The sequence below is a fragment of the Trachymyrmex septentrionalis genome, unplaced genomic scaffold (assembly GCF_001594115.1).
Source record: "Trachymyrmex septentrionalis isolate Tsep2-gDNA-1 unplaced genomic scaffold, Tsep1.0 scaffold282, whole genome shotgun sequence".
NCBI lineage: Eukaryota > Metazoa > Arthropoda > Insecta > Hymenoptera > Formicidae > Trachymyrmex > Trachymyrmex septentrionalis.
In genome coordinates this window covers 44,733-67,106 of record NW_017305444.1, presented here as the reverse complement: position 1 = coordinate 67,106, position 22,374 = coordinate 44,733, and the positions used below count along the sequence as shown (strand labels likewise).

Genomic DNA, 22,374 nt, shown 5'->3' with positions numbered 1-22,374 from the left:
AGTTATCTAAGTTAAATTTTCAAGGATGGTAACTTTAACTTAACTTATTAAAAAAGAAGGTTAACTTACCAAGTTTTGATTATTAATTATTGATTAAGAGCTGGAACGTAGACAACATCGGCATAATCATAAAATAATGAAATAACAAGTAATTGAGAAGAAAAGAGTTTTGAAATACAAGGAAAGGATGTGACCAAGGGGACAAAGTAGACGGGCGTAAGCAGCACATTTGACGGGTACGTGTGACTCGAATGTCCATGAAGAGTCAACATGGACACCAAGTATCTTAATAGAGGAGGAGCGAGGAATTGGAACGGAGTAAAGAAAAATATCGAAAGATTGAATATGGGATAATAATGTTGAGAAACCGATAATTAGCGAGAATAATTTAGAGAGATTTAAATGCAGTGAATTATTAACAGATCATTCGAGAATAAATTTTAAATCTTTATTTAAAGCGGAACAGGCTGCAAAAGCATCGAATGGGTGAAACAAATTTGAAAAGAATTACATCGTCTGCATACATGAAAAGCTTAGGGGATAGAAAAACGTTAGACAAATCAGAGATAAAAATATTAAAAAGTAAAATTCCGTGAATGGAATCCTGAGGTACTCCAGAAAAAAACAGTACGAGAAGAAGAGAAAAGAGAAAAAGAATTATATTTGAGGACTTTTCTGCTGCGTGCGATTTGTAAAGAACGAGCAGATTAGCGAGAGAGCCGAATGAGAGAGATTGCACAGCTTGAGTTTAACTAAAAAGTAGGTCATGGTTAACGGTATTGAAAGCTTTCTATAAAAATGTTTTATAATTTTGTATTTGCCTAGAATTGTGAATTTTTAATGCTCTTAATTAAAAATACGATTAAACGAAAGAAAAGTAATACTAAAAGATCAAGTATTATTATATTGGAACCAGGAGTACATTTAAAAATTTGTACCTTAAAACGACAGAGGCTAATGAGTATTAATATAATGGTACCCAACCGGACGAAATCATTGCTAGATAGCTGATTTTCTTGTAAATGCCAGACATATATTGGATAGTAACAGAAGTATGTCAGAGAGCACCATTTGGCCAAAGCATATAGGTAAGAAAGATACGCTCTAGGTTGTCCACGAGGATATTCGATCATGCACAAGTTACAAAACGATCCAATGATCAATAATGGTGCCAGTGCTCTTTCTAACGTCTCTGTCATAGTTTCTCTGAATCGTCGGCTAGTATTTTAACTGAATTAATTCTTGCTGTATGAGACACAAACACGATTTAATATTTTTTTATAAGATTTCCAGAAATAGTTTTCGCAGTTCCTTTAGAAACTTTGTGAGAATTACACTGGAAGATTTGTACACTGAGGGATAACGTATGTAAATGCTGTTAAACCAACAAGTAAAGAACAACAGAATAGACACACAGATAATCTAGATTAGATTGCCTTTCTTTTCATGTAATTTTTATTTCTAGGTATGTAGATTAAGGCCATCAGTTGTAGATCGGCCTTGAAAAAAAAATTCATATTTTTATTCAGAAAGATATCAAACGTTTTATGAGATGTTTAGTAATTATAATTGGTCACATAGATTACATTATGGATGATTTTATTTCATTTTGGTACTGTCTTGTACGTTTTTTAATTTTAATTAAATTAAGTAATGACAATTATCTACAATTAGACGCTATGTACTAATTGCGGATCAGTACACCAAATGTTTTATCCATTTTGGATTTAATTTCAATTGAGAGCATGATATCGATTATTTTTATGAAATCTAATGATATTTACTACCTCCTATAAAAGCCGTAAAGCAATTTTGGTAAATATGCATTTTAGGTGACACGTCACCGATTCGAATGTCATTTTGATATAATGTAGGGGAGAATGTTCTGAATGATTACTCATAAAAAGTGTGGGACGGTATTGATTTAGAAGATATAGTAAATTAAAGTTCTATAATATGTAGAGAATAAATTTGAAAAATAATTAAACAAAAAATAAAAATAAACTTTAAATACATAAATACATACTAAAAAATGTTTTTATATAAGAGTCAAGATTTCATATAAGAGATAGTATTTATCATATTTTATTTTGTCATACGCTGACAAGAATAATCAAAAAAATAATATATTTAATTCTAATCGGTCTTTACAATAGATATGACATATTTGCGTTATAATTATGGGGCAGTAAATAAAACTGAAATTATTAGAAGATTGCAAATAATACTGAACAAACAGTTACGTCTCATTCTCGATTTATGTTATTTTCGTAGTATAGCTCTCTTCTTTGTTTTACTCTTTCTTTTTAAATATGATCGTGTATTAACTGACATAAGAGAACATGTAGAAATATATGTATATATTATAAAGTTACATACAACGACTCATAGAACAGAATAAATGTAATACGTAATGTAATTAACTGATTCAAAAGAAGGCATAGACGAAAATGACTTTTTAATAATACATAATGAAATAAATATAATGTTAATTTGCTATAGATATTTTAATTCATGAAATAAAATATTCTCAAAATAAAATTTCCAATAGCATGGGTTGGTCAGTTTCATATAAATGAATTAAATTCCATAAACATATGCTCTAAAAACACGTCGATTTATAAAAATATTAAAATTTACTATTATATAATCTCTATTTATATTGGTCAATTTATACTTTAAGATTGTTCCTATTCAAAAGAGGTTGTATTTTACAAATTTTATTACAATAATGATTAACTAACTACACTAAAAATATACTAAGGCATAATATTTCTCACGATTACAGTTAAATCGCGATTAGGTTGTACCGTTGTAGGTTGTTACAGTTTTTTTATTTTTTAATTGCCACAAGTGGCAACGTATTTTTATAAATTTTTATATGTAATTCTTATAATACTCTACAGCTTCACTTAATTTAACTTCCATACTTGAACTTTAGAAAACGCTACGTATGTTTTCTTGATTTTCACTATTAAAACTAAATATTTTATTGTATAAATCGATTGTGTTAATGTATATACATACATATAAGTTAGAGGTATGTGATTATCCTTTTGTATATTACTTTTATATACATTTAACTATAATAACACATTTTATTTGAATGGATATATGTACTGTTTTTCGGTATTTTTTCAAATTGAAGGTTGGAGTAAGTTGTTACGCTTCTATCGGGGATTATTAGAGTGTAACAACTTATCTCATTGAAAACAATTTTTTTGTTCTACAGAACGATGCACAAACTTCTATAAATAGATTGCCGACTTAATCTCCATATTTAAAGATAGCGCTAGGCAGCGTCATATTCACTCGCTTTCACATGTATAAATCACACGGATAGTAACGTTAGTATTTTCACATATCTTTATGCGATATTCATACGGGATGCATACATATGTGAACTGATTGTGAAACAAGGACAATTCGGAATCAGGTTCATCTCTTTCTATCATATAGAGTCAGTCTAGTTATAAAAGTCTCTGGAATGGTGTGATCTTACAAAAAGGAGGCAAACGAAGGATCTATGTATAAATGTAGAAAAAAATGTATGCGACAACAGCAAAGGAAGTTAAAAATAACCACCTGTCTATAAGAAAAGCAGTAAATGCGTGTAATATTAATTAGCGCCGAGACACTACCAGTGTCTTTAAATATATATATATATTGTATATATATATATATATATATATATATATATATATATAATATCCAAAAAATTTATTTTTTCTTTCTCTATTTGTGTAGTGAATTGAAGACGCGGATGAAATGAATTAAATTGTTGTAGTAAAATATTAATTTTTGAGGGAGAAACTGCAATACAAATGTCATCTACATATACTCGTATATAACAAATTAAAATATCCACATTCTCCGACATCAAGGACATCGTCTCTAATCTCCTCATTACTAGGTCCGCTATTACAGGTGATAAAAGATTTAAAAATCTCCCTTTTCAGACAAATTTTTACATTTCATTTCAAATAATCCTATTGTACAAAAGAAAGGTTTTTCGCTAGTTGACAGAGTTTTTTTACTTTCTGACTTTATGTTTCATACAAAAAATTTAACATTTATTATTAATAGCGTTTTACTAGATAATGATTATCCATTAACTTTTATTTTTGACACAATTAATCAACGTATAAAAAATTTACTTAAAAATAGCCACATAGCACATAAAGATTTGGTTGACAATGTCTGTGCGTATGAATCAGCATCTTGGCTTTCGGTACCATTTATTCCTTTTCATACAAAAAAATTTTAATGGTTCAAAAGAAACGACATCAGGGTATCTTTCATAGTTCTAATAAAATGGGTGAATATATTAAAATACAAAAGAATATTTGTCCCTATACATCTAAGAGCAAAGTAGTTTATAAGACATCGTGTAATAATTGTGATGCATCGTACTTTAGACAGACCGGCAGACAATTGAAAACCAGAATTACAGAACATCGTAATCATATTAGACACAACACTTCTGTCCGTTCTGTCATAACGGAGCACAGGCTGCAGTATGATCATGATTTCCAATGAAATAATGTTAAAATTTTAGATAAAGAACCTTGCTATAGGAAACGCTTAATTTCTGAGATGCTCAATATTAAAAAGCAGAAAAATAGTTTAAATTTACAAATTGATGACTGAAGGTCTTCACAAGGCATATATACCTATTGTAAATAAAGTTTGGTTTTTCGATACTGACAGTCCGTCTCTTCTCTCAGTCCGTGGTGATCCGTATCAGCGAACGTACATAATAATCGATGTCCGTCTTACACATCTGCGTTCCACGCATCCCGTTTCCACTTAACTTTATATGTTCTAATGGTTTTTCGTACTTATATATGGACACATTTGTTTGAATAATTTACACATGATTTTTAGTGAGTCTTAATTATTTATTAGAATTCCGATATGTTAATTTAGTTGCGTTTATTTTTTCGTAAGAAGTCTTTTTATCTTTTTTATCAACTGGAACTTTTCCAAAAGATATGAAACACATTTTACTGTTCAATCGTATGTGAATAATGTCGAGTTCTACATCAAGACTCATCCGAACTGTGATTATAGTGACTATGCGAACATTTCCGATAATTAATTTTGTACTGCGATATTTTTTGATAAGTTAATGTCTGAAGAGGGCTTAATCCGGTAGCCGAAACTTGTAATTTATTTGTATTTAAACTGAGTTTTTATTTTATTATATATTTTTTCAATTTTACTTTTCTCTATTTGTAATTTATTCCTTTAATTGTGTGACTTTTTTAAAGAAATTTATTTTGTTCTTACTTTGCTCTTTATTTATTATTATTTATTTATTATTTATTAATTTTAATTATGAAATTATCTAATTTTTATGTGTTATTAATAAAATGTCTATCTTTATAATAATAAGGGGAAAATTTTTAAATTATTCATTCACATTAATAAGTTAAATTTGTCATTATTATATTATATTTCTAAATTCTTTACTATTAAAACAATTTGAAAAACTAAACTTTTAAAATTTTTTAATTTAATAAAGATAACTAAAGATGATGTGGTCCGTCCTTTTAAGGAATTGCAATTGATGTATGACAAGTATTTTCGTTTTGGAGATATTCGGTGATGCACTTCTCATAGAGATGCCTAGCAATGCGAGTATCCACCGCGCTCAAGAGATCATCGAGCAAATAGACTTCTCTATAAACCGCCCTCGCGAGATTGATTCGCACTCTTTGGCCACCGGACACCTCTATCGCCGACTATTTTGTCATGTCTCCCTGCGGAAATTGTCGGAAATCCTTCGTCAAGGAGTACACATTTGCTACCTGTAACATTTGCCAATTGATCAAAAAGAAACTTTAAAGAATATTAAAAATTTCGAAATTAGGAAATAGACATTTTTCTTTTATTTAAATAGAATAACACATATATTAAAACTTCAGAAAATTTGTAACACATTTGCTAAAATATATCTTCTTTTATATCCAATCACAAAGACGTTATTCATGTTTAATGATTGATGCGTAAGATTTGAAGGATCTAATTGTAAGAATTGTTACTAGTTACATATAAAAATTCTTGATTCTAACGTGCAATAGCACACACACACACACACACACACACACACACACACACACACACACACACACACACACACACACACACACACACAGGAATATATAAACACTATGCAATATTCGCAACAATTACTTTGGATATAAAAATTATCTGCATACATCTAGCCTTGTCATAGGACTAGCCGAATAGTATATTGTCCCTTACAGTAACATCAAAAAGCCAAGGTTGTTGACTGGCATAGAAGATACACAGATTCGGATTGTTCGTAAAGTATCCAGTGGATAAATTGCCCGGAAAATTATACTTCAAGGAGCCCTGAGTAAGAATTACGGAACCCATGCTGGGATTTACCTCCTTCAGCAGTAGATGTAACATAGACGATTTGCCGGAGCCTGCTGCACCGACTACAGCATAATTGACCTGGCTTGATAGTTAAGTTGATATTGTACATAGTTGGCGATAATTGGCCAGTGTCAATCCAATTAGTGGAAACACGCTGAAGCTTTACGTATACCGAAAGATCAGATAATCTTTGATGTTTGAACAGAAGGATTTTCGCATTTCTCAAGATGTACCTGTCTATTTGATTATTTGCATTAGTTGTTTTCTGTGGTTTCTGAGATTTGAACTGCAACTGCGGCATCTTCTCCGAGAAGCATCTCGTGTTTACTTCGTCCATTAGCAAAAAATTCTGTAAAAATTAAGCGCACTTTAATAAATATGTGACAATAGAAATATAAGAATAATTGTAGATTTAAGTTCACCGTAAATTAGAAAATACTCGTAATATAATAACATACATCTTCAATCGATTGAATCGATGATACTATTGATTCACTCAGCAGTATTAACCCTAGCGGAAAGTATAACGCGACGACGAGTTGAAATATGTTAAAGTATGTCGACATTTTATAATCGTTACGGCAGTCAAATTATTCTTCATTAAAACAAATGTTATCAGAGTAAAGTTGATGGTCAATCGTTTAATGAAGACTATGGCCAAATATGCAGCGCGCATGTACGACAAGAATTTTTGATTTGCTTGATCTCCAACTTTCTGGTTACTGATACAATCTGGCTAAACGGTTTCTCCCAGGCATACATCTTCACCACCTGAACTATTATCTCATAAATTATTTCATAAAATTATTATCTCATAAATTTGTTTCATAAAATTTTCTTATAAATGATACTTGGATGTTAATATTATATTTTTATTCATCAGCTATATCGTTTAAGAATAATTAAACTTCTTGAGGAAATATTTGTATCCCAGTTATAAATTCGCTCATCAGTTGCACTCTTCGTTCGGTCGGTGGAGCAATCATGGCTCTGAGTTTGTAATTCAAGAAGCTCAAAGTTTTTTGTGCTGGAAGGACAATGATCGATAAAACTCGAAATACCAACTTTTTACCACATTATTGTTCCTATGATTGCGGTCTGCAAATAAAAATAAAACCTGATTAACTTTAACAGACAATTATTTAAGACAACACAATTTCAAAACAAGAGAAAAGAAGAGATCCTACATCTTTACAGTCTAAACTAATTCACAGAGTTGTAAAATACATACCAATAGCTTATATGCATATAATCGGTATAATAGATTTTTCTACGAATTATACTCCATAACTATTAAAATTTATATTTATCGTCAATAACTATTTATAATAATTATCTATAAAAAAAGTTAATAAATTTAAGTGATTTTTTTTAAGTATGATCGAAGTGCTGTTTAATTATCTTGTACATGAATATTTTCATGAGATAAAGGATTATCAAGTATATGATCCATATGTAATTCGGGTACATTGTAAATTGATCGAAGCGAATGACATTATTGCTGAGAAGATTCATGATCTATCCAGTTTGATTCATGGATGCTGTGCTCAATTAAAATAACTACACAGTTTTGGAAATAATTATAAATTGAATAGTAGATCTTATATCACTTTCTTTTCGCTCCGTTCATACATTTATTTTTATATGCAAGCACGACATGAATATTTTTTTTGATTGATTTTTACAAAAAAAATATACAAAATTCTCTATAAAAATTGTAATAAAATTGGATAAAACTGCTTAATATAAATTAGAGTCATTCTCCATAAATCCGGTTCTATGACCAATGTAATCAATCATTTGTAACACCTCTGAAATAGACACTCGCACATTATCACACACATTCCCATATATGTTTATTTTTTTTTGTATTATTTTTATTAGTAGTATTTATATAAATATTTTTCTATGATTTTGTAATGTGTGTGGATGTTTAATATGAAATATTTTGTTTATTAAATTATAAAAAAATTATTTAAATAAAAAAGTCTTCTATTTGTTTTCGCAACAAGTAAAAATTGCAATTTTTTATTTAGCTGGACTTTTGTCTATTTATAATCTTCCGGAAAAGAAAATTTTTTTTCATATATATAATATAATCACATTTTATATATGGATACTATACAAAACTATAAATCACTATACAAAATTATTAAATAAAAATTTTTAATTATGTATAATTTATTATATTATTATTTGTAGATATATTCCATTTATATATAATTTTTCGGAATATACGAGTATATTATAATATTTCAAAGAGTATTTGAATGCTGAATAAGGTTATTGTTTTAGAATTTCTTGCAGAATGATATAGAATTTAACGCGTTAAAAATATAAAATAACAAGTTATCATAAAATGAACTCAACTTTATTTCTATAATCATTTGGGGCATTCAAAGCAAAATTTGTAAACAATAACAATAATTATATTAGGACTTTCGAATTTTAAACAATAACAAAAAGATATAATAGGCTAATAAGAGTCAGCAACGATAAACGGCGCAATTATTTAGTGAACAATCAATAATCAAAAATTAGATTGATGTCTTCTTTATTTTGAACGTTTCGACTCTCTTTAGAGTCCTTCTCAGCAAGAATGATACAAGTATAATTAGCTCATATATTCATAATGTTTAAGTCACTCGCAAATTGACAAAGATGCAGCGTTGTTAGTCATCACGGAATAGCATGAAGCATTGCACTGAAGCTTTGTTAAACATATAATACTAAAACTTTATAAAAAGTAGAATTGTTAAAATCAAATATAAAGATCACACATTTTTAGAACACACATCCGTGTACGACGATGTGTCACTCCAAATCTCTGACGTGTTGCTGACCCTCATTAGCCTATTATAGTTATCCTTTTGTTATTGTTTAAAATTTGTAATATATATTTTTTTAAATATTATTAATGATCTACAAATTGATATTATACTTTTTACCCTACATAACAGTGCTTTTTTTTTGTAAATGTATAATTGCAAGATAAAATGTTTATCAATTATTCACAAATAACTTCCTGTCTTTAAACTTCGAGGGCTCGTTCTGATCTAAAACATTTTAAATTTCAATTTTTGTAGCAAAAAAGTCGAAACATTTATTTCTGTAATATTTATATTGCAATATGCAATATTATTTATAATTGTAATATTAATTTCAAAAATATGTCAAATAAATATTTGACCACTTAATCCTAATATTTTTCTCATTATAGGCATGACCTTCAATGTCTACCAATAACATGTTTGTACTGGTACAATATTTCGCGGAATGACGTGTCTTTTGAGTGATCTTATCTCTTTTATAACAGCCCATCAAGAATTTGTCATCATACAATACATAATTATACATAAACGGTTGTATGTAATTTGCAACGGTTATAAATAAATTATATATAAATTAGTTATGTATAACCGTTTATGTATAATTATGTATGAAAAATATTTTGCCGGGCTACTATATTTTAAAAGAAATAACATCTCTCGGGAGACACGTCACTCCACAATGAATATTGTACATGCAAACATGTTATTGGTAGTCATTATAGTTAATTATAACATTGTACCAGCGAAAGTGTTATTGGTAATCGTTGAAGGTCATGACTATATGTTAATGAGGAAAATATTAGGATCAAGTAATGATACATTCTTTTGTCATATTTTTGAAGTTAATATTATAATTACAAACAATATTGCATATTGTCATAAATATTAAAAAAACGAAAAGAAATCTTATACGCTTTACCTGTGCTTATCCAGACGTAAAAAGTATAATAAATTTAAATTTAAATATGATAATTATGACATCACTTTTTTATTTCGCGAGAAATGTTAATTGGCTATTACGTTGCTTTTATTGCAAGTTATCCAATTCTCGATGCCTATGTGGACAATTGAACGTAAAATCTTGGATCTTTTTATATTGCTCGTATTTCTTACTCTCAATCTTCACGTTTTCTCTTTTCAATGCCCAAATGTGCGTATGTTTATCTTGTTTTAAGTAAAAATTTTTGGGAATTTTAATCAACACACAAACGAATGTTTTCTTGTACTTTTTTTAGTATCTTTTTTGACTTTTGCAATCGTAGAATAAGCCCAGATCTACAAAAGACTTTTAAGCCTTAAGTCATAAGAAATGAATCATAGTCAATTAATTATTCATCTTGCATTCGATTGTAATAGGTAAATTTCGTACGCAAGTATGAAAACATTTATTGTACAATAGATTTGGACTAAGAGTTTTTACACATAAATTTCCATTGTTGCAGAAAAATATGTATAAAAAATAATCTAATCGCATTTATATTATAAAAGCACATGTAATATGCTGTTGAATAATCTTCTGGTTAAATCGACGTACTAAAAATACGTACTACAAATACGTTTAATTCTATCTGGATTGTTAATATCCGTCCATTATTATTTCAAAATTATTCGTCGATGTATATTTAAAAAAATTAAAAAAAAAGAAATTTTAAACTTACCAACGTTTGAAAGTAATTAAGTCTATATTTTCCTGTTTCTCATTATTCTCTTCTATAAGGTCATCGTTAAATTTGAGCAAAAAAGACATGATAACGACCGATACGTTATCGTTAATAACCCTAAATATAATTTATAAAAATATTTGTTAACCAATATTTTATTTTACAAGTGATGCGTACTGACGATGGAAATCGAAGAAAAACAAACTCTTCTCTCGAAAATCAATATAAATTTACTTTCGTGTTATTGTGACCAATATAAATATTATGTACTTAGGGTTTGTGTTCATGATACTAGAACATGATTCGAGTATCGCGAGACTCCGTAAGGATAGAAATTAAACGCGCGACCCGAGATGGACTTGGGTCAGTTTAGGCACGCTGCCCGGTCACCGCGGCCAACAAAGTCGCCGCTGAAAGCAGGTTGGTAATAGGCTGGTCGCGTAGAGGTCCTCCCCGAGCGGTCCCTGCAATGTTTTAGGTGCCTGGGGGTTGGGCATGTGAGGACGGCGTATTCCAGCGAAACGGCCCATAGCGACTACTGCTATCATTGCGGGGCCCCGGGCCACACGGCTCGCAGCTGCATGGCGGAGGCATGCTGCCTGCCGTGTCAGGACGCGGGAAAGAGAACCTGGACCATCGCTCTGGGAGTAAGATCTGTTCACTCATTCGAGGCTGAGCTAAGTTGGTGGTGCCTGTAAGGCGGTCTTTCCGCCGAGCCTAGAGCCCTCCATCGCCACCAAGGGGGAGAGTACTTCCGCATCGCGCGCCGATGGAGATCGCCGTGGAGGAGGCTCATATGCGCAAGAATAGACGGCGTTCTCTAGAAGAACCTGGACTACGACCGCAGGACTTATTCCTGCACTCACGGAACGCGGTCTGGAGTTGGGAATCGTGGCGGAGTCGTATTGAGAGTACCCAGAGGCCACTGAAATTAGGCGACTAACGGTTGCGGTTCCGTCGTGGTTGTTTGAGGGATGGGGGGCGAAAAACAGCTTCCCTGTCGGAGGCCTTTCGAAGGCCAAGGGGCCTAATCAAAGCGCCAAGTCTGGATAAGATACCTGATAGGGTCTCGGCATTGGCCGTTGATGCGTTGGAGGGGCAACTCTTCAGAGAATGCTTCAGGTACAGCCGGTTCCTCCGGTCGTGGAAGAATGCCAGGCTAGCTCTCCTGAGAAGGATTCGTTTTGGGGACCTTCCTTTGGGACTTAGCGTATGATGCCGTCCATTGCACCGCCCACATGCTCGGGGGCCACGTAATCGGGGGTCACGTGGTCGGGGGTCCAAATGGTCGGGGGCCACGTGGGAGCAATGTGGTCGGGGGCTACGTGGTCGGGGACCACGAGGTCGGAGGTCCTAGTGGTCGGGAGTCCAAGTTGTCGGGGGCCGCGTGGGGGCCACATGGGAGCCACGTGGTCACCACGTGGTCTGGGGCCACGTGGGGGCTACGTGGGGGCTACGTGGTCGCGGGATCACGTGGTCGGGGGCCACGTGGACGAGAGTCCAAGTGATCGGGGGCCACGTGGGGACCACGTGATGTTAACGTGGGGGCCACGTGGTCGGGGGCCACGTGGGGGGCGTGTAAGGGCAACGTGGTCGGGGTCCAAGTGGTCGGGGTCCAAGTGGTCGGGGGCCATATGGAGGCCACGTGGGGGCCATGTGGGGGCCATGTGGGGGCCACGTGGTCGGTTTCCAAGTGGTCGGGAGCCACGTGGTCAGGGATGCAATAGGTCGATGACCACGTTATCGGATGCCAAGTGGTCGGGGAACGACGTAGTCGGGGGCCACGTGCGGGCCACGTCGGCGTCACGTAGGGGTCACGTTGGGGCCACGTGATTGGGCGCCACGTGGTCGGGGGACCATGTGGTCGGGGGCCACATGGTCGGGGGCCACGTGGTCGGGGGCCACGTTGTCGAAGGCTTTGTGATCGGGGGAACTTGTGATCGGGGGCCATGTGGTCGAGGGTCATGTGGTCGGTGGTCCAAGTGGTCGTTGAGGCCACGTGGTAGCCACGTGAAGGTCACGTGGGAACCACGTGGTAGGGGGCCACGTGGTCGGGAGCCACGTGGTCGGGGGTCCAAGTGATCGGAGCCACCTGGTCGGGGGTCCAAGTGGTTGGGGTCCATGTAGGGTACATGTGGGCGCCACGTGGTCGTGGGCCACGTGGTCGGGTGCCACGTGGGCAGGGGACGTTTGCAGGGCCACATGGGCAAGGCAACGTGGGAAGGGTCATGTGGGCAGGGCCACTTAAGCAGGGCCACGTGGGCATGGCCTCGTGGGCAGGGCCACGTGACAAGGCCACATTGAGCAGGACCACGTGGGCAGGTCCTTATGGGCAGGGACGTGAGGGCAGGACCACGTGGGCAGAGCCACGTTTTCAAATCCATGTAAGCCTGGCCACCTTGGGAAGGGCCTCGAGGGCAGGGATGTGTGGGCAGGGTCACGTGAGCAGTGCCTTTAGGGCAGTACCTTGTGGGCAGTGTAACCTTGGGAGGGTCCAGGTGGGCAGGGCCATCTTTGCCAGGGCCACGTGGGTAGGGCCATCTTTGGCAGGGCTACGTGGACAGAGCCTTGTAGGGAGGCCCTTTTGGGCAGGTCCACGTGGGCACTGTCACGTAGGCAGATCCTTGTAGGAAGGGCCACGTGAGCAAGCCCACGTGGGCAAGGCCTTGTGGGCAGGGCCATGTTGGCAGGGCTTTGTGGGCAGTTCCTTGTGAGCAGAGCCACGTGGGCAAGGTCATGTGAGCAGAAACACGTGAACAGGGCCACGTGTCAGGTCCACGTCGGCAGGGAACGTTGGCAGGGTCACGTGGACAGAAGCACGTGGGAAGGACAACGTGGGTTTTGCAACGTGAGCAGTGCCACGTGGGCAGGGCCACGTAGGGAAAACCAAGTCGACAGGGCAACGTGAGCAGGGCCACGTAGGCAGGGCACCGTGGGCAGGGCCACGTGGTTGGAGGTCGAAGAGGTTGGGTGCCACATGGTCGGTGTCCAAGTGGTCGACGGCCCAAGTGGTCGGGGGCAGAGTGGGGGCCACGTGGGGGCAACATGGGGGCAACGCGGTGGCCACGTAGTGGCTACTTGGGGGCAACGTGGAGTCCTCATAGGGTCCACGTGATGGCCACGAGGAGTCCACGTGGTGGCCACGTGGAGTACACGTGATGGTCACGAGGAGTCCACGTGGTGTCTACGAAGAGACCACGTAGGGCAACGCGGTGGCCACGTGGAGGTAACGTGGGGCAACGTTGTGGTCACATCGGGGCCACGTGGCGGCCACGTGATGGCCACGAGGAGTCCACGTGGTGGCCACAAGAAATCCACGTAGTGGCAACATGATGGCCACGTAGTGGCCACGTGGGGGCAACGTGGGGGCATTGTGGGGGCATTGTAGGAGCCACGTGGAGTCCATGTGGGGACAACGTGGTGGCCACATAGTGGCCACGTGGTGTCAACGAGGAGGCCACGTGGTGATCACAAGGAATCAACGTGGAGTCTACATGGCTGCCACGTGGTGGCCTCAAGGAGTCCACATGGGGCAACATGGTGGCCACATACTGGCCACGTGGTGGCTACGTGAGGACAACGTGGAGGCCACGTGAAAGTTACTTGGAGTCAACGTGGGGACAACGTGGTGACCAATTAGTGGCCACGTGGTGGCCACGTGGAGTCAACGTGGAGTCCACGTGGGGCCAAGTGGGAGCAACGATGTGGTCAGGTCGTGGCCACATGGCGGCCACGTGAGGGCCACGTGGGAGCAACGTGGTGGCCATGTGATGGCCACGTGTGGAACAAATGGTGGCCATGCGGAGGTCATGTCGTCAAGGTCACGTGTGGTCAAGTTAACGTGGTGAAGGTCACGTGTGGTTTAGGTCAGGTGGTCAAGGTCACGTGTGGTCATGGTCATGTTTGTCAAGATCACGTGTGGTCAAGGTCACGTGTGGTCAAGGGCACGTTATCAAGGTCACGTGTGCTCAAGGTCATGTTTGTCAAGGTCACGTGTGGTCAAGGTCATGTTTGTCAAGGTCACGTGTGGTCAAGGTAACGTGGTCAAAGTCACGTGTGGTCATTGGCACGTGGTTAAGATCAAGTGTGGTGAACCTCACTTGTGGTCAAAGTCGCGTCGTAAACGTTACGTGATCAAGGTCGCTTGTGGTCATGGTCACTTGGTCAAGGTCACGTGTGGTGAACAATACTTGTGGTCAGGGTCACGTTGTCAAGGTCACGTCTGGTCAAGGTCGCGTTTGGTCAATGTCACGTGGTCAGCGTCACGTGTGGTCAAGGTCACGTGGTCTAGGTCACGTGTGGTAAAGGTCACGAGTGGTCAAGGTCACGTGGTCAATGTCACGTATGGTCAAGATCCCGTGGTCATGGTCACGTCTGATCAAAGGCACGTGGTCCAGGTCACATGTGATCAAGGTAACGTGGTCAGTGTCACGTGGTCAAGGTCACGTGTGGTCAATGTAACGTGGTTAAGCTCACTTGTGGTCAAGGTCTCGTAGTCAAGGTCACGTGGGGTCAAGGTCACGTGTGGTCAAGGTCACGTGGTCAAGGTCACGTGTTCAAGGTCACATCTGGTCAAGGTCATGTGGTCAATCTCGCGTGGGATCAAGGGCACGTGGTCAAATTCACGTGTGGTCAAAGTCACGTGGTCAAGTTCACGTGTGGCCAAGGTCACGTGGTCAAGGTTACGTGTGGTCAAGGTCACGTTGTCAAAGTCACGTGTGGTCACAGTCACGCGTGCTCAAGGTCATGTGGTTAAACTCACGTGAAGTCAAGGTCACGTGGTCGAGGTCACGTGTTCAAGGTCACGTGGTCAAGGACACGTGGTTAAGGTCACGTGGTCAAGGTTACGTGGTCAACATCACGAGTGGTCAAGGTCATGTGGTCAATGACACGTGTGGTCAAGGTCACGTGGTCTAAGTCACGTATGGTTAAGTTACGTGGGGTCAGGATCACGTGGACAAGGTCAAGTGTGGTCAAGGTCACGTGGTCAAGGTCACGTGGTTAAGGTCATGTGTGATCAGGGTCACGTGCGTTCAAGGTCACGTGTGGTCAAGGTCACATTTGGACAAGTTGCGTGTGGTCAGGGTCACGTCGTGAAAGTCACGTGGTCACAGTCACGTGGTCAAGGTCACGTGTGGTCAATGTCGCGTGGTCAAGGTCACGTGTGGTGAATGTCACGTGATCAACGTCACATGTGATGAAGATCATGTGTGGTCAAGGTCACGTGTTCAAGGTCAGGTATGGTCAATGTTACGTGGTCAAGGTCACGAGAGTTCAAAGACACGTGGTAAAAGTCACGTGTGGTCAGGGTCACGTGGTCAATGTCACGCGTGGCATGGGCACATGGTCGAAGTCACGTGTGGTCAAGTTACGTGTGGTCAGGGTCATGTGGCCAAGGTCAAGAGTGGTCAATGTCACGTGGTCAAGGTCACGCGTGGTCAAGGTCACGTGTGGTCGAGGTCACATGTGGTGATGGTCACGAGTGGTCTAGGTCACGTGGTCAAGGTCACGTGTGATCAAGGTCACGTGTGGTCAACGGGACGTGGTCAAGGTCACGTTTGGTCAAGTTACGAGTGGTCTGAGTCACGTGGTCAAGGTCTCTTATGGTCCAGGTCACGTGGTCAAGGTTACGTGTGGTGAAGATCATGTGTGGTCAAGGTCACGTGGTCAAGGTCACGAGAGTTCAAGGACACGTGGAAAAGGTCACGTGTGGTCAGGGTCACGTGGTCAATGTGACGTGTAGCATGGGCACATGGTCAAAGTCACGTGAGGTCAAGGTCACGTGTGGTCTAGGTCACGAGGTCAAGGTCGCGTGTGATCAAGGGCACGTGATCAATGTCACGTGTGGTGAAGGTCATGTGGTCAATGTCACGTGTGGTCAAGGTCACGTGGTCAAGGTCACGTGTGGTCAAGGGCACGTGGTCAAAGTCACGTGTGGTCTAGGTCACTTGGTGAAGTTCACGTGTGGTCAATGTCACGTGTGGTCAAGGGCACTTGGTCAAAGTCACGTGAGGTCAAGGTGACGTGGTCGATGTCACGTGTGGTCAAGGGCACGTGGTCAAGTTACGTGTGCTCTGGGTCACGTGGCCAAGGTCAAGTGTGGTCAAGGTCATGTGGTCAAGTTCACGTGTGTTCATGGTCCGTGGTCAAATGCTGCCTTATCTACTTCTAAATAAAGTATGACTCAATAGGCAAAGGGACAAAGAAGTCACAAATAAAATATATAATGAGTTATCAGCGCTCAGTTCCTCAGTTGGTGCTCTGGAAGACAAACTAATTGATCGCAATAAGAATAGTGGAAAAAAAGTATGGGTGATCATCGTGCAAACGTTGAGGACATAGTCAACGTAGTCGAACACATTAGTAACGTGAATCCTTGAAAAAAACTATTGTGAACGGTATTATGAGCCAGACACTACTGAAAAATATGTGGGAAGACTCTAACGTAGATGATGTGTTGTATGTTCTCAGTATTCTGCAAAAAAGAGACATTGGTACACGAATATCGCCAGTGCAATTCCTACGCAATCGTGAATTGGGTATACGTGGTGATAAACATGGGACAGTTATCAGAGAGCCCGTTTCTGACTGATCTTTTCTCTTGCGACAGAAAGTGTATCTACGGTTACGAGAGAAATGTTACAAGGACGATGAATATGAGAAGAGACATTGGTGGAATAGAAGTGTCAATGTAATAAAGGACAATTATTATTGGGCGAAGAAAATCGCAGATAAGAGCCAAGGTTGGTGCATCTGCATTAAGATTCCTGCAGATAGGGAAAAGTGCGTCGAACTGCTGATTATTGACAATACTCGTATATGGATGTAGTTTCGTGATCGCGATCTTGCGCCAAAACTATTTTTCGACAGATGCGACAACCAATGCTTTGAGTGTGAACAATGCATTTTCGCAAGCAAACATAATAAAAAAGTGTTAGAACATTATGATTTTCAAGATATGTCGCGATGCTGCATCGTGTGTGAACGAGTCACGTGCAAGTGCTCCGTGGAAGAGTGTGACGTGTCTAAAGAAAAAAATGGAAAATCATGAGGGAGTGGAACGCGAACTGTTGGAGCAGTGCAGCCATATCGCTACTCTGGTGGAATGTTTCGCGTGGCTGCAATGATGCGACGAGTGCATCGAGAGGCTCGAAGAGCTTTGTCGTGCCAAACGTCCGCGCCCCACCGACACAGACATCCATGGTGGCGAGGATCGCGCGACTCACGGGTGCAAAGACACAATTAGAGCGACGTTTCGTATACGTTGGTGGCTGGTACGCGAGTCGCGACGAAAGATCTCTCGTCTGGCGAGAGATCGACGCCGCGTTTGAAAGCCGTATATCGACGAATGCTGTGGTCAACGTCGATTACATCGAGCCACGGCGGTTTTTGGACGACGCGAGAGAAACAGTGCTCGAACGTGTGCGAGACGCCGTAGAAAGACACGGTAGTGCAAAAGTGAACACTGCGTTCAACGGCGAGTTTATGACAAACATCAAACGTGACATTAAGAGTATAAACACTAAAAACCGTGAGATATACTGATACATCGATTTGCGCGAGTGGTACGAGCAGCATATCATCGAACCCACGTTGACATCACTCGAAGAGTTCCAGGAACGCGACAGCGGGTGGTCATTGTCACGAATCCTCAATTGAATGTGAACCTCAAAGAGAATGTGGACAAACTAAATCCCATGCGCGCAGGATGTTACTTCGAGGTGCCGCGGGAAATAGCGACGAAACGAACGGTGATCAATGTTAGAACGGAGGACAATGCGTGCTTCGCGTGGTCAGTGGTTGCCGCTCTGTACCTGGCTGAAAAGTATGGGGAGCGAGAGTCATCGTATCCGCATTATACGACGATGTTGAATCTCGCGAGTATCGAATTTCCGATAACGTTCAAAGACATTCCGAAATTCGAACGGTTGAACGCGGTGTCGATCAATGTATACGGCATCGAGAATAAACAAGTCCTTCTTCTACGGCTCACCAGTGACAAGAAGGACAAGCATGTCAATCTCCTGTACATGCAAGATCCACGCAACGACGGTGTCGGCCACTTTGCGTGGATCAAGAACCTGTCGCGTCTTGTGAGCTCGCAATTAAGCAAAAAAGAGCACAAGAAATATTTCTGCGACCGGTAAGTACACGAAAAATAAGTGCATGAAAAAATTATTATAATTTCTCATCTTATTAATAAAATATAGGTAACTGTTGTAATTTTTTGTTTTTTTTTCAGATGCTTGCATTACGAGGTCTGACTATTAAATAACGAGACTGCGCGCGCAGAAGGCGTCCTAGAGGGGTAGGGTGGGAAACGAATGCAGAATTGGATAGCTGGAAGTGTCTACTATTCCAGTACAAAAACACGTTTTTGTCGCAGTAGTAGTATTTTTTCTATATAGGTTAGAAACGAACTTGTTTTTTTCTCGTGCCGATAACAATGTGTGACGAAAAACATGAGCAACGGATCAATGTGAAATTTCTCGTTAAATTAATAAAAACTCCGACTGAGTGCTATAAGTTGTTGAAAGAGGCCTATAGTGAGAATTCTCTACCTCGTGCGCGTGTTTTCGAATGGTATAAACGGTTTTCTGAAGGCCGAGAGAGCACCGAAGATGACCAACGTCCAGGTCGACCTGTCTCTGTTTCAACTCCGCAAACAGTGACCAAAATCAATGAAATTGTGCGCGGAGATCGTCGTATGAGCATTCGGATGATTGCTGAGACAAACGCCGATAAAGAAACTGTCAGAAAAATTTTACATGACGAATTAAACATGAAGAAAGTCTGTGCGAAGTTGGTCCCAAAAAATTTGACCCCTGACCAAAAGCTCGTCCGTCAACAGATCTGCTCAGATTTTCTTGAGAGGTTAGATGAAGAGCCTGAATTGATGGAAAACATCATCACTTGCGATGAAACCTGGATATTCCAATACGATGTTGAAACTAAGCGGAAATCCATGCACTGGAAAACTCCTGCATCGCCAAGAATGAAAAAAGCAAGGATGTCGAAATCAAAATTTAAAGCCATGCTAATCGTTTTTTTCGACATCAACGGCATCGTGATGACTGAATGGGTTCCAGAGGGTCAAACTGTAAACCAAACTTACTATTTGACAGTTTTGGCAACACTGCGAGAGCGAGTTCGTAAGAAACGGCCGGAGTTGTGGAAAAACAAGTCGTGGATCTTACACCAGGACAACGCACCTGCCCATAACGCGCTGTCTGTGAAGCGTTATTTAGCCGCTAGAGGCACTCCAGTGCTCGAACACGCGCCGTACTCGCCTGATTTAGCACCCTGTGACTTTTTCCTGTTTCCGAAGATCAAGTCTGCCTTAAAAGGAACCCGGTTCGAGTCGATGGAAAAGGTGAAGCGAAAATCGGCGGAGCTCCTAAATGCTCTTACAAAAGAAGACTTCCAGCATTGCTTTGACCAATGGAAAAAACGAATGGAACGGTGTGTGGCGAGGGGAGGGGAGTACATTGAAGGGGAGCATTAAATTGTAGAATAATTTTTAAAGTAAAACTCTTTTTCATACACAGTCTTGTTATTTAATAGCCAGACCTCGTACTTCAGAACGAATGAGAAATTGCAGTCGCACACAATGGACTGCCAGAAGATCAACGATTGCGCTATTCGACTGCCGAGCGAGGACGAAAAGTGGCTCGAATTTGGGAACCTCTGCAACAAGGAGCGCGTCCCATTCGTCGTCTACGCCGATCTGGAGTGCGTTTTACGAAAGACGAAACCCGACAGGGAAGATGCGTCGTCGTACGCGTATCACGGCATGAGGTTAGGTTCAGCATAGGCTATTACGTGCGTTGCTCATACGATGACGCGTTATCTTCATATTAGTTCCGTCGCGATAAAGATTGTATAGCGTGGTTCGCGCGACAACTCAACGATTTGGCGCATCGCGTGAAAAATATCGTATCCGCCAACGTGCCCATGGAAACGTTGTCGAAAGAACAATGGGAGGTGTACCGTAGCGCGACGCGTTGTCACATCTGCGAGAAACCGTTCGCGTCGGACGACACGCGGGTAAGCGATCATTGCCACTTAATCGGTAGATACCGCGGTCCAGTGCATTCAAACTGTAATTTAAATTATAAAAATTTATTATATATTCCGATCGTTTTTCACAATTTATTGGGCTACAACGCGCATTTTATAATTAAGGAAATCGCTACAGCATATGAAGTACGCGTAGATGTATTACCGATAACCAAAGAAAAATACATCTTCACAAAACATGTCGATAGCACTAAAGATAAAAATGAAAATAATTTTCAAAGAAATTGTGTAAAATTACGTTTTATTGATTCTTTCAAATTTCTTAGTACAAGTCTCGATGAATTAGCGTCGTATCTTGATAAAGACAAATTAAAAATTATACGTTCAAAATTTTCAACACTATCGGATGATGAATTTGAATTACTGACTTGTAAAAGAGTCTTTTCATACGAGTACGTTGACTGTGCCGAAAAATTGCAGGACACGCACTTATCACCGCGCAAATCTTTTTACAGTTCGTTAACGGGCGATACCGTATCCGAGAGCGATTACGCTCACGCGGCGAATGTATGGCAGCGATTCTCCATCCGAACGCTCGGCGAGTACAGTGATCTGTACTTGAAAACCGATGTCTTGTTATTAGCCGACATTTTCGAAAATTTCCGCAAAAGTTGCGTCGCGAGTTACGGTCTCAATCCCGCACATTATTACACCTTGCTTGGTTTCACGCGATATTAAAACATACGCGTGTAAAGTTTGAATTGCTCACTGATATTGACATGATCATGTTCATCGAGTGCGATATACCCGGTGGTCTCAGTCAATGTTCAGGCAGATACGCACAGGCTAATAACAAGTACATGCACTCGTACGACCCGTCGTCGTACTTGATGTACTACGACGTTAACAATTTATACGGATGGGCGATGTGTGAATTTGCCATACGCCAAATTTCAATGGGTCGAAGACGCTGCGAACTTTGACGCGAGCGCGATTGCTCTGGATTCGCCCACCGGTTACATTCTTGAAGTCGATCTCGAGTATCCGCAGCATATACACGACCGACACACTGACCTACCGTTCTGTCCGACGCGCGATAAGCCGTCCGGCAAGCGCGAACATAAACTTTTAGCGACGCTGTACGATAAACAGCGTTACGTCATCCACTACCGCAATCTACAGCAATGTACTCGTCACGGTCTTCGCGTAACAAAGATCCATCGAGTGCTATAATTCGCGCAATCTCCATGGCTTTGCGATTACATTGAACTTAATACAAATTTCAGAATGCGCACGAAAAACGAAAAAAAGATTTCGAAAAAAATTTATATAAATTAATGAACAACGCGGTATTCGGTAAAACTATGAAGAATGTGCGCAACCACGTTAATGTAAAATTATTAACAATTATTAACATGGGATGGACAGTACGGCGCGGAGGAAATGATTACAAA

General features: G+C 40.1%; 2 protein-coding genes across 2 annotated transcripts; one reads left to right on the top strand and one right to left on the bottom strand.

Annotated features, from left to right (window-relative positions):
• Positions 1-12,714: 12,714 nt before the first annotated feature.
• LOC108749248 (extensin-like) lies at positions 12,715-13,284 on the bottom strand. Its single transcript, XM_018487816.1, has one exon. The coding sequence runs from the start codon at positions 13,282-13,284 to the stop codon at positions 12,715-12,717; it is 570 nt and encodes a 189-aa protein (XP_018343318.1).
• A 5,313-nt stretch (positions 13,285-18,597) lies between these two features.
• On the top strand, positions 18,598-21,658 carry LOC108749247. The gene is made up of 4 exons (XM_018487815.1): positions 18,598-19,043; positions 20,465-20,703; positions 20,787-20,947; positions 21,401-21,658. Exons 1-4 carry the CDS (start codon positions 18,598-18,600, stop codon positions 21,656-21,658), a joined length of 1,104 nt encoding a protein of 367 aa, XP_018343317.1.
• Positions 21,659-22,374: the final 716 nt, after the last annotated feature.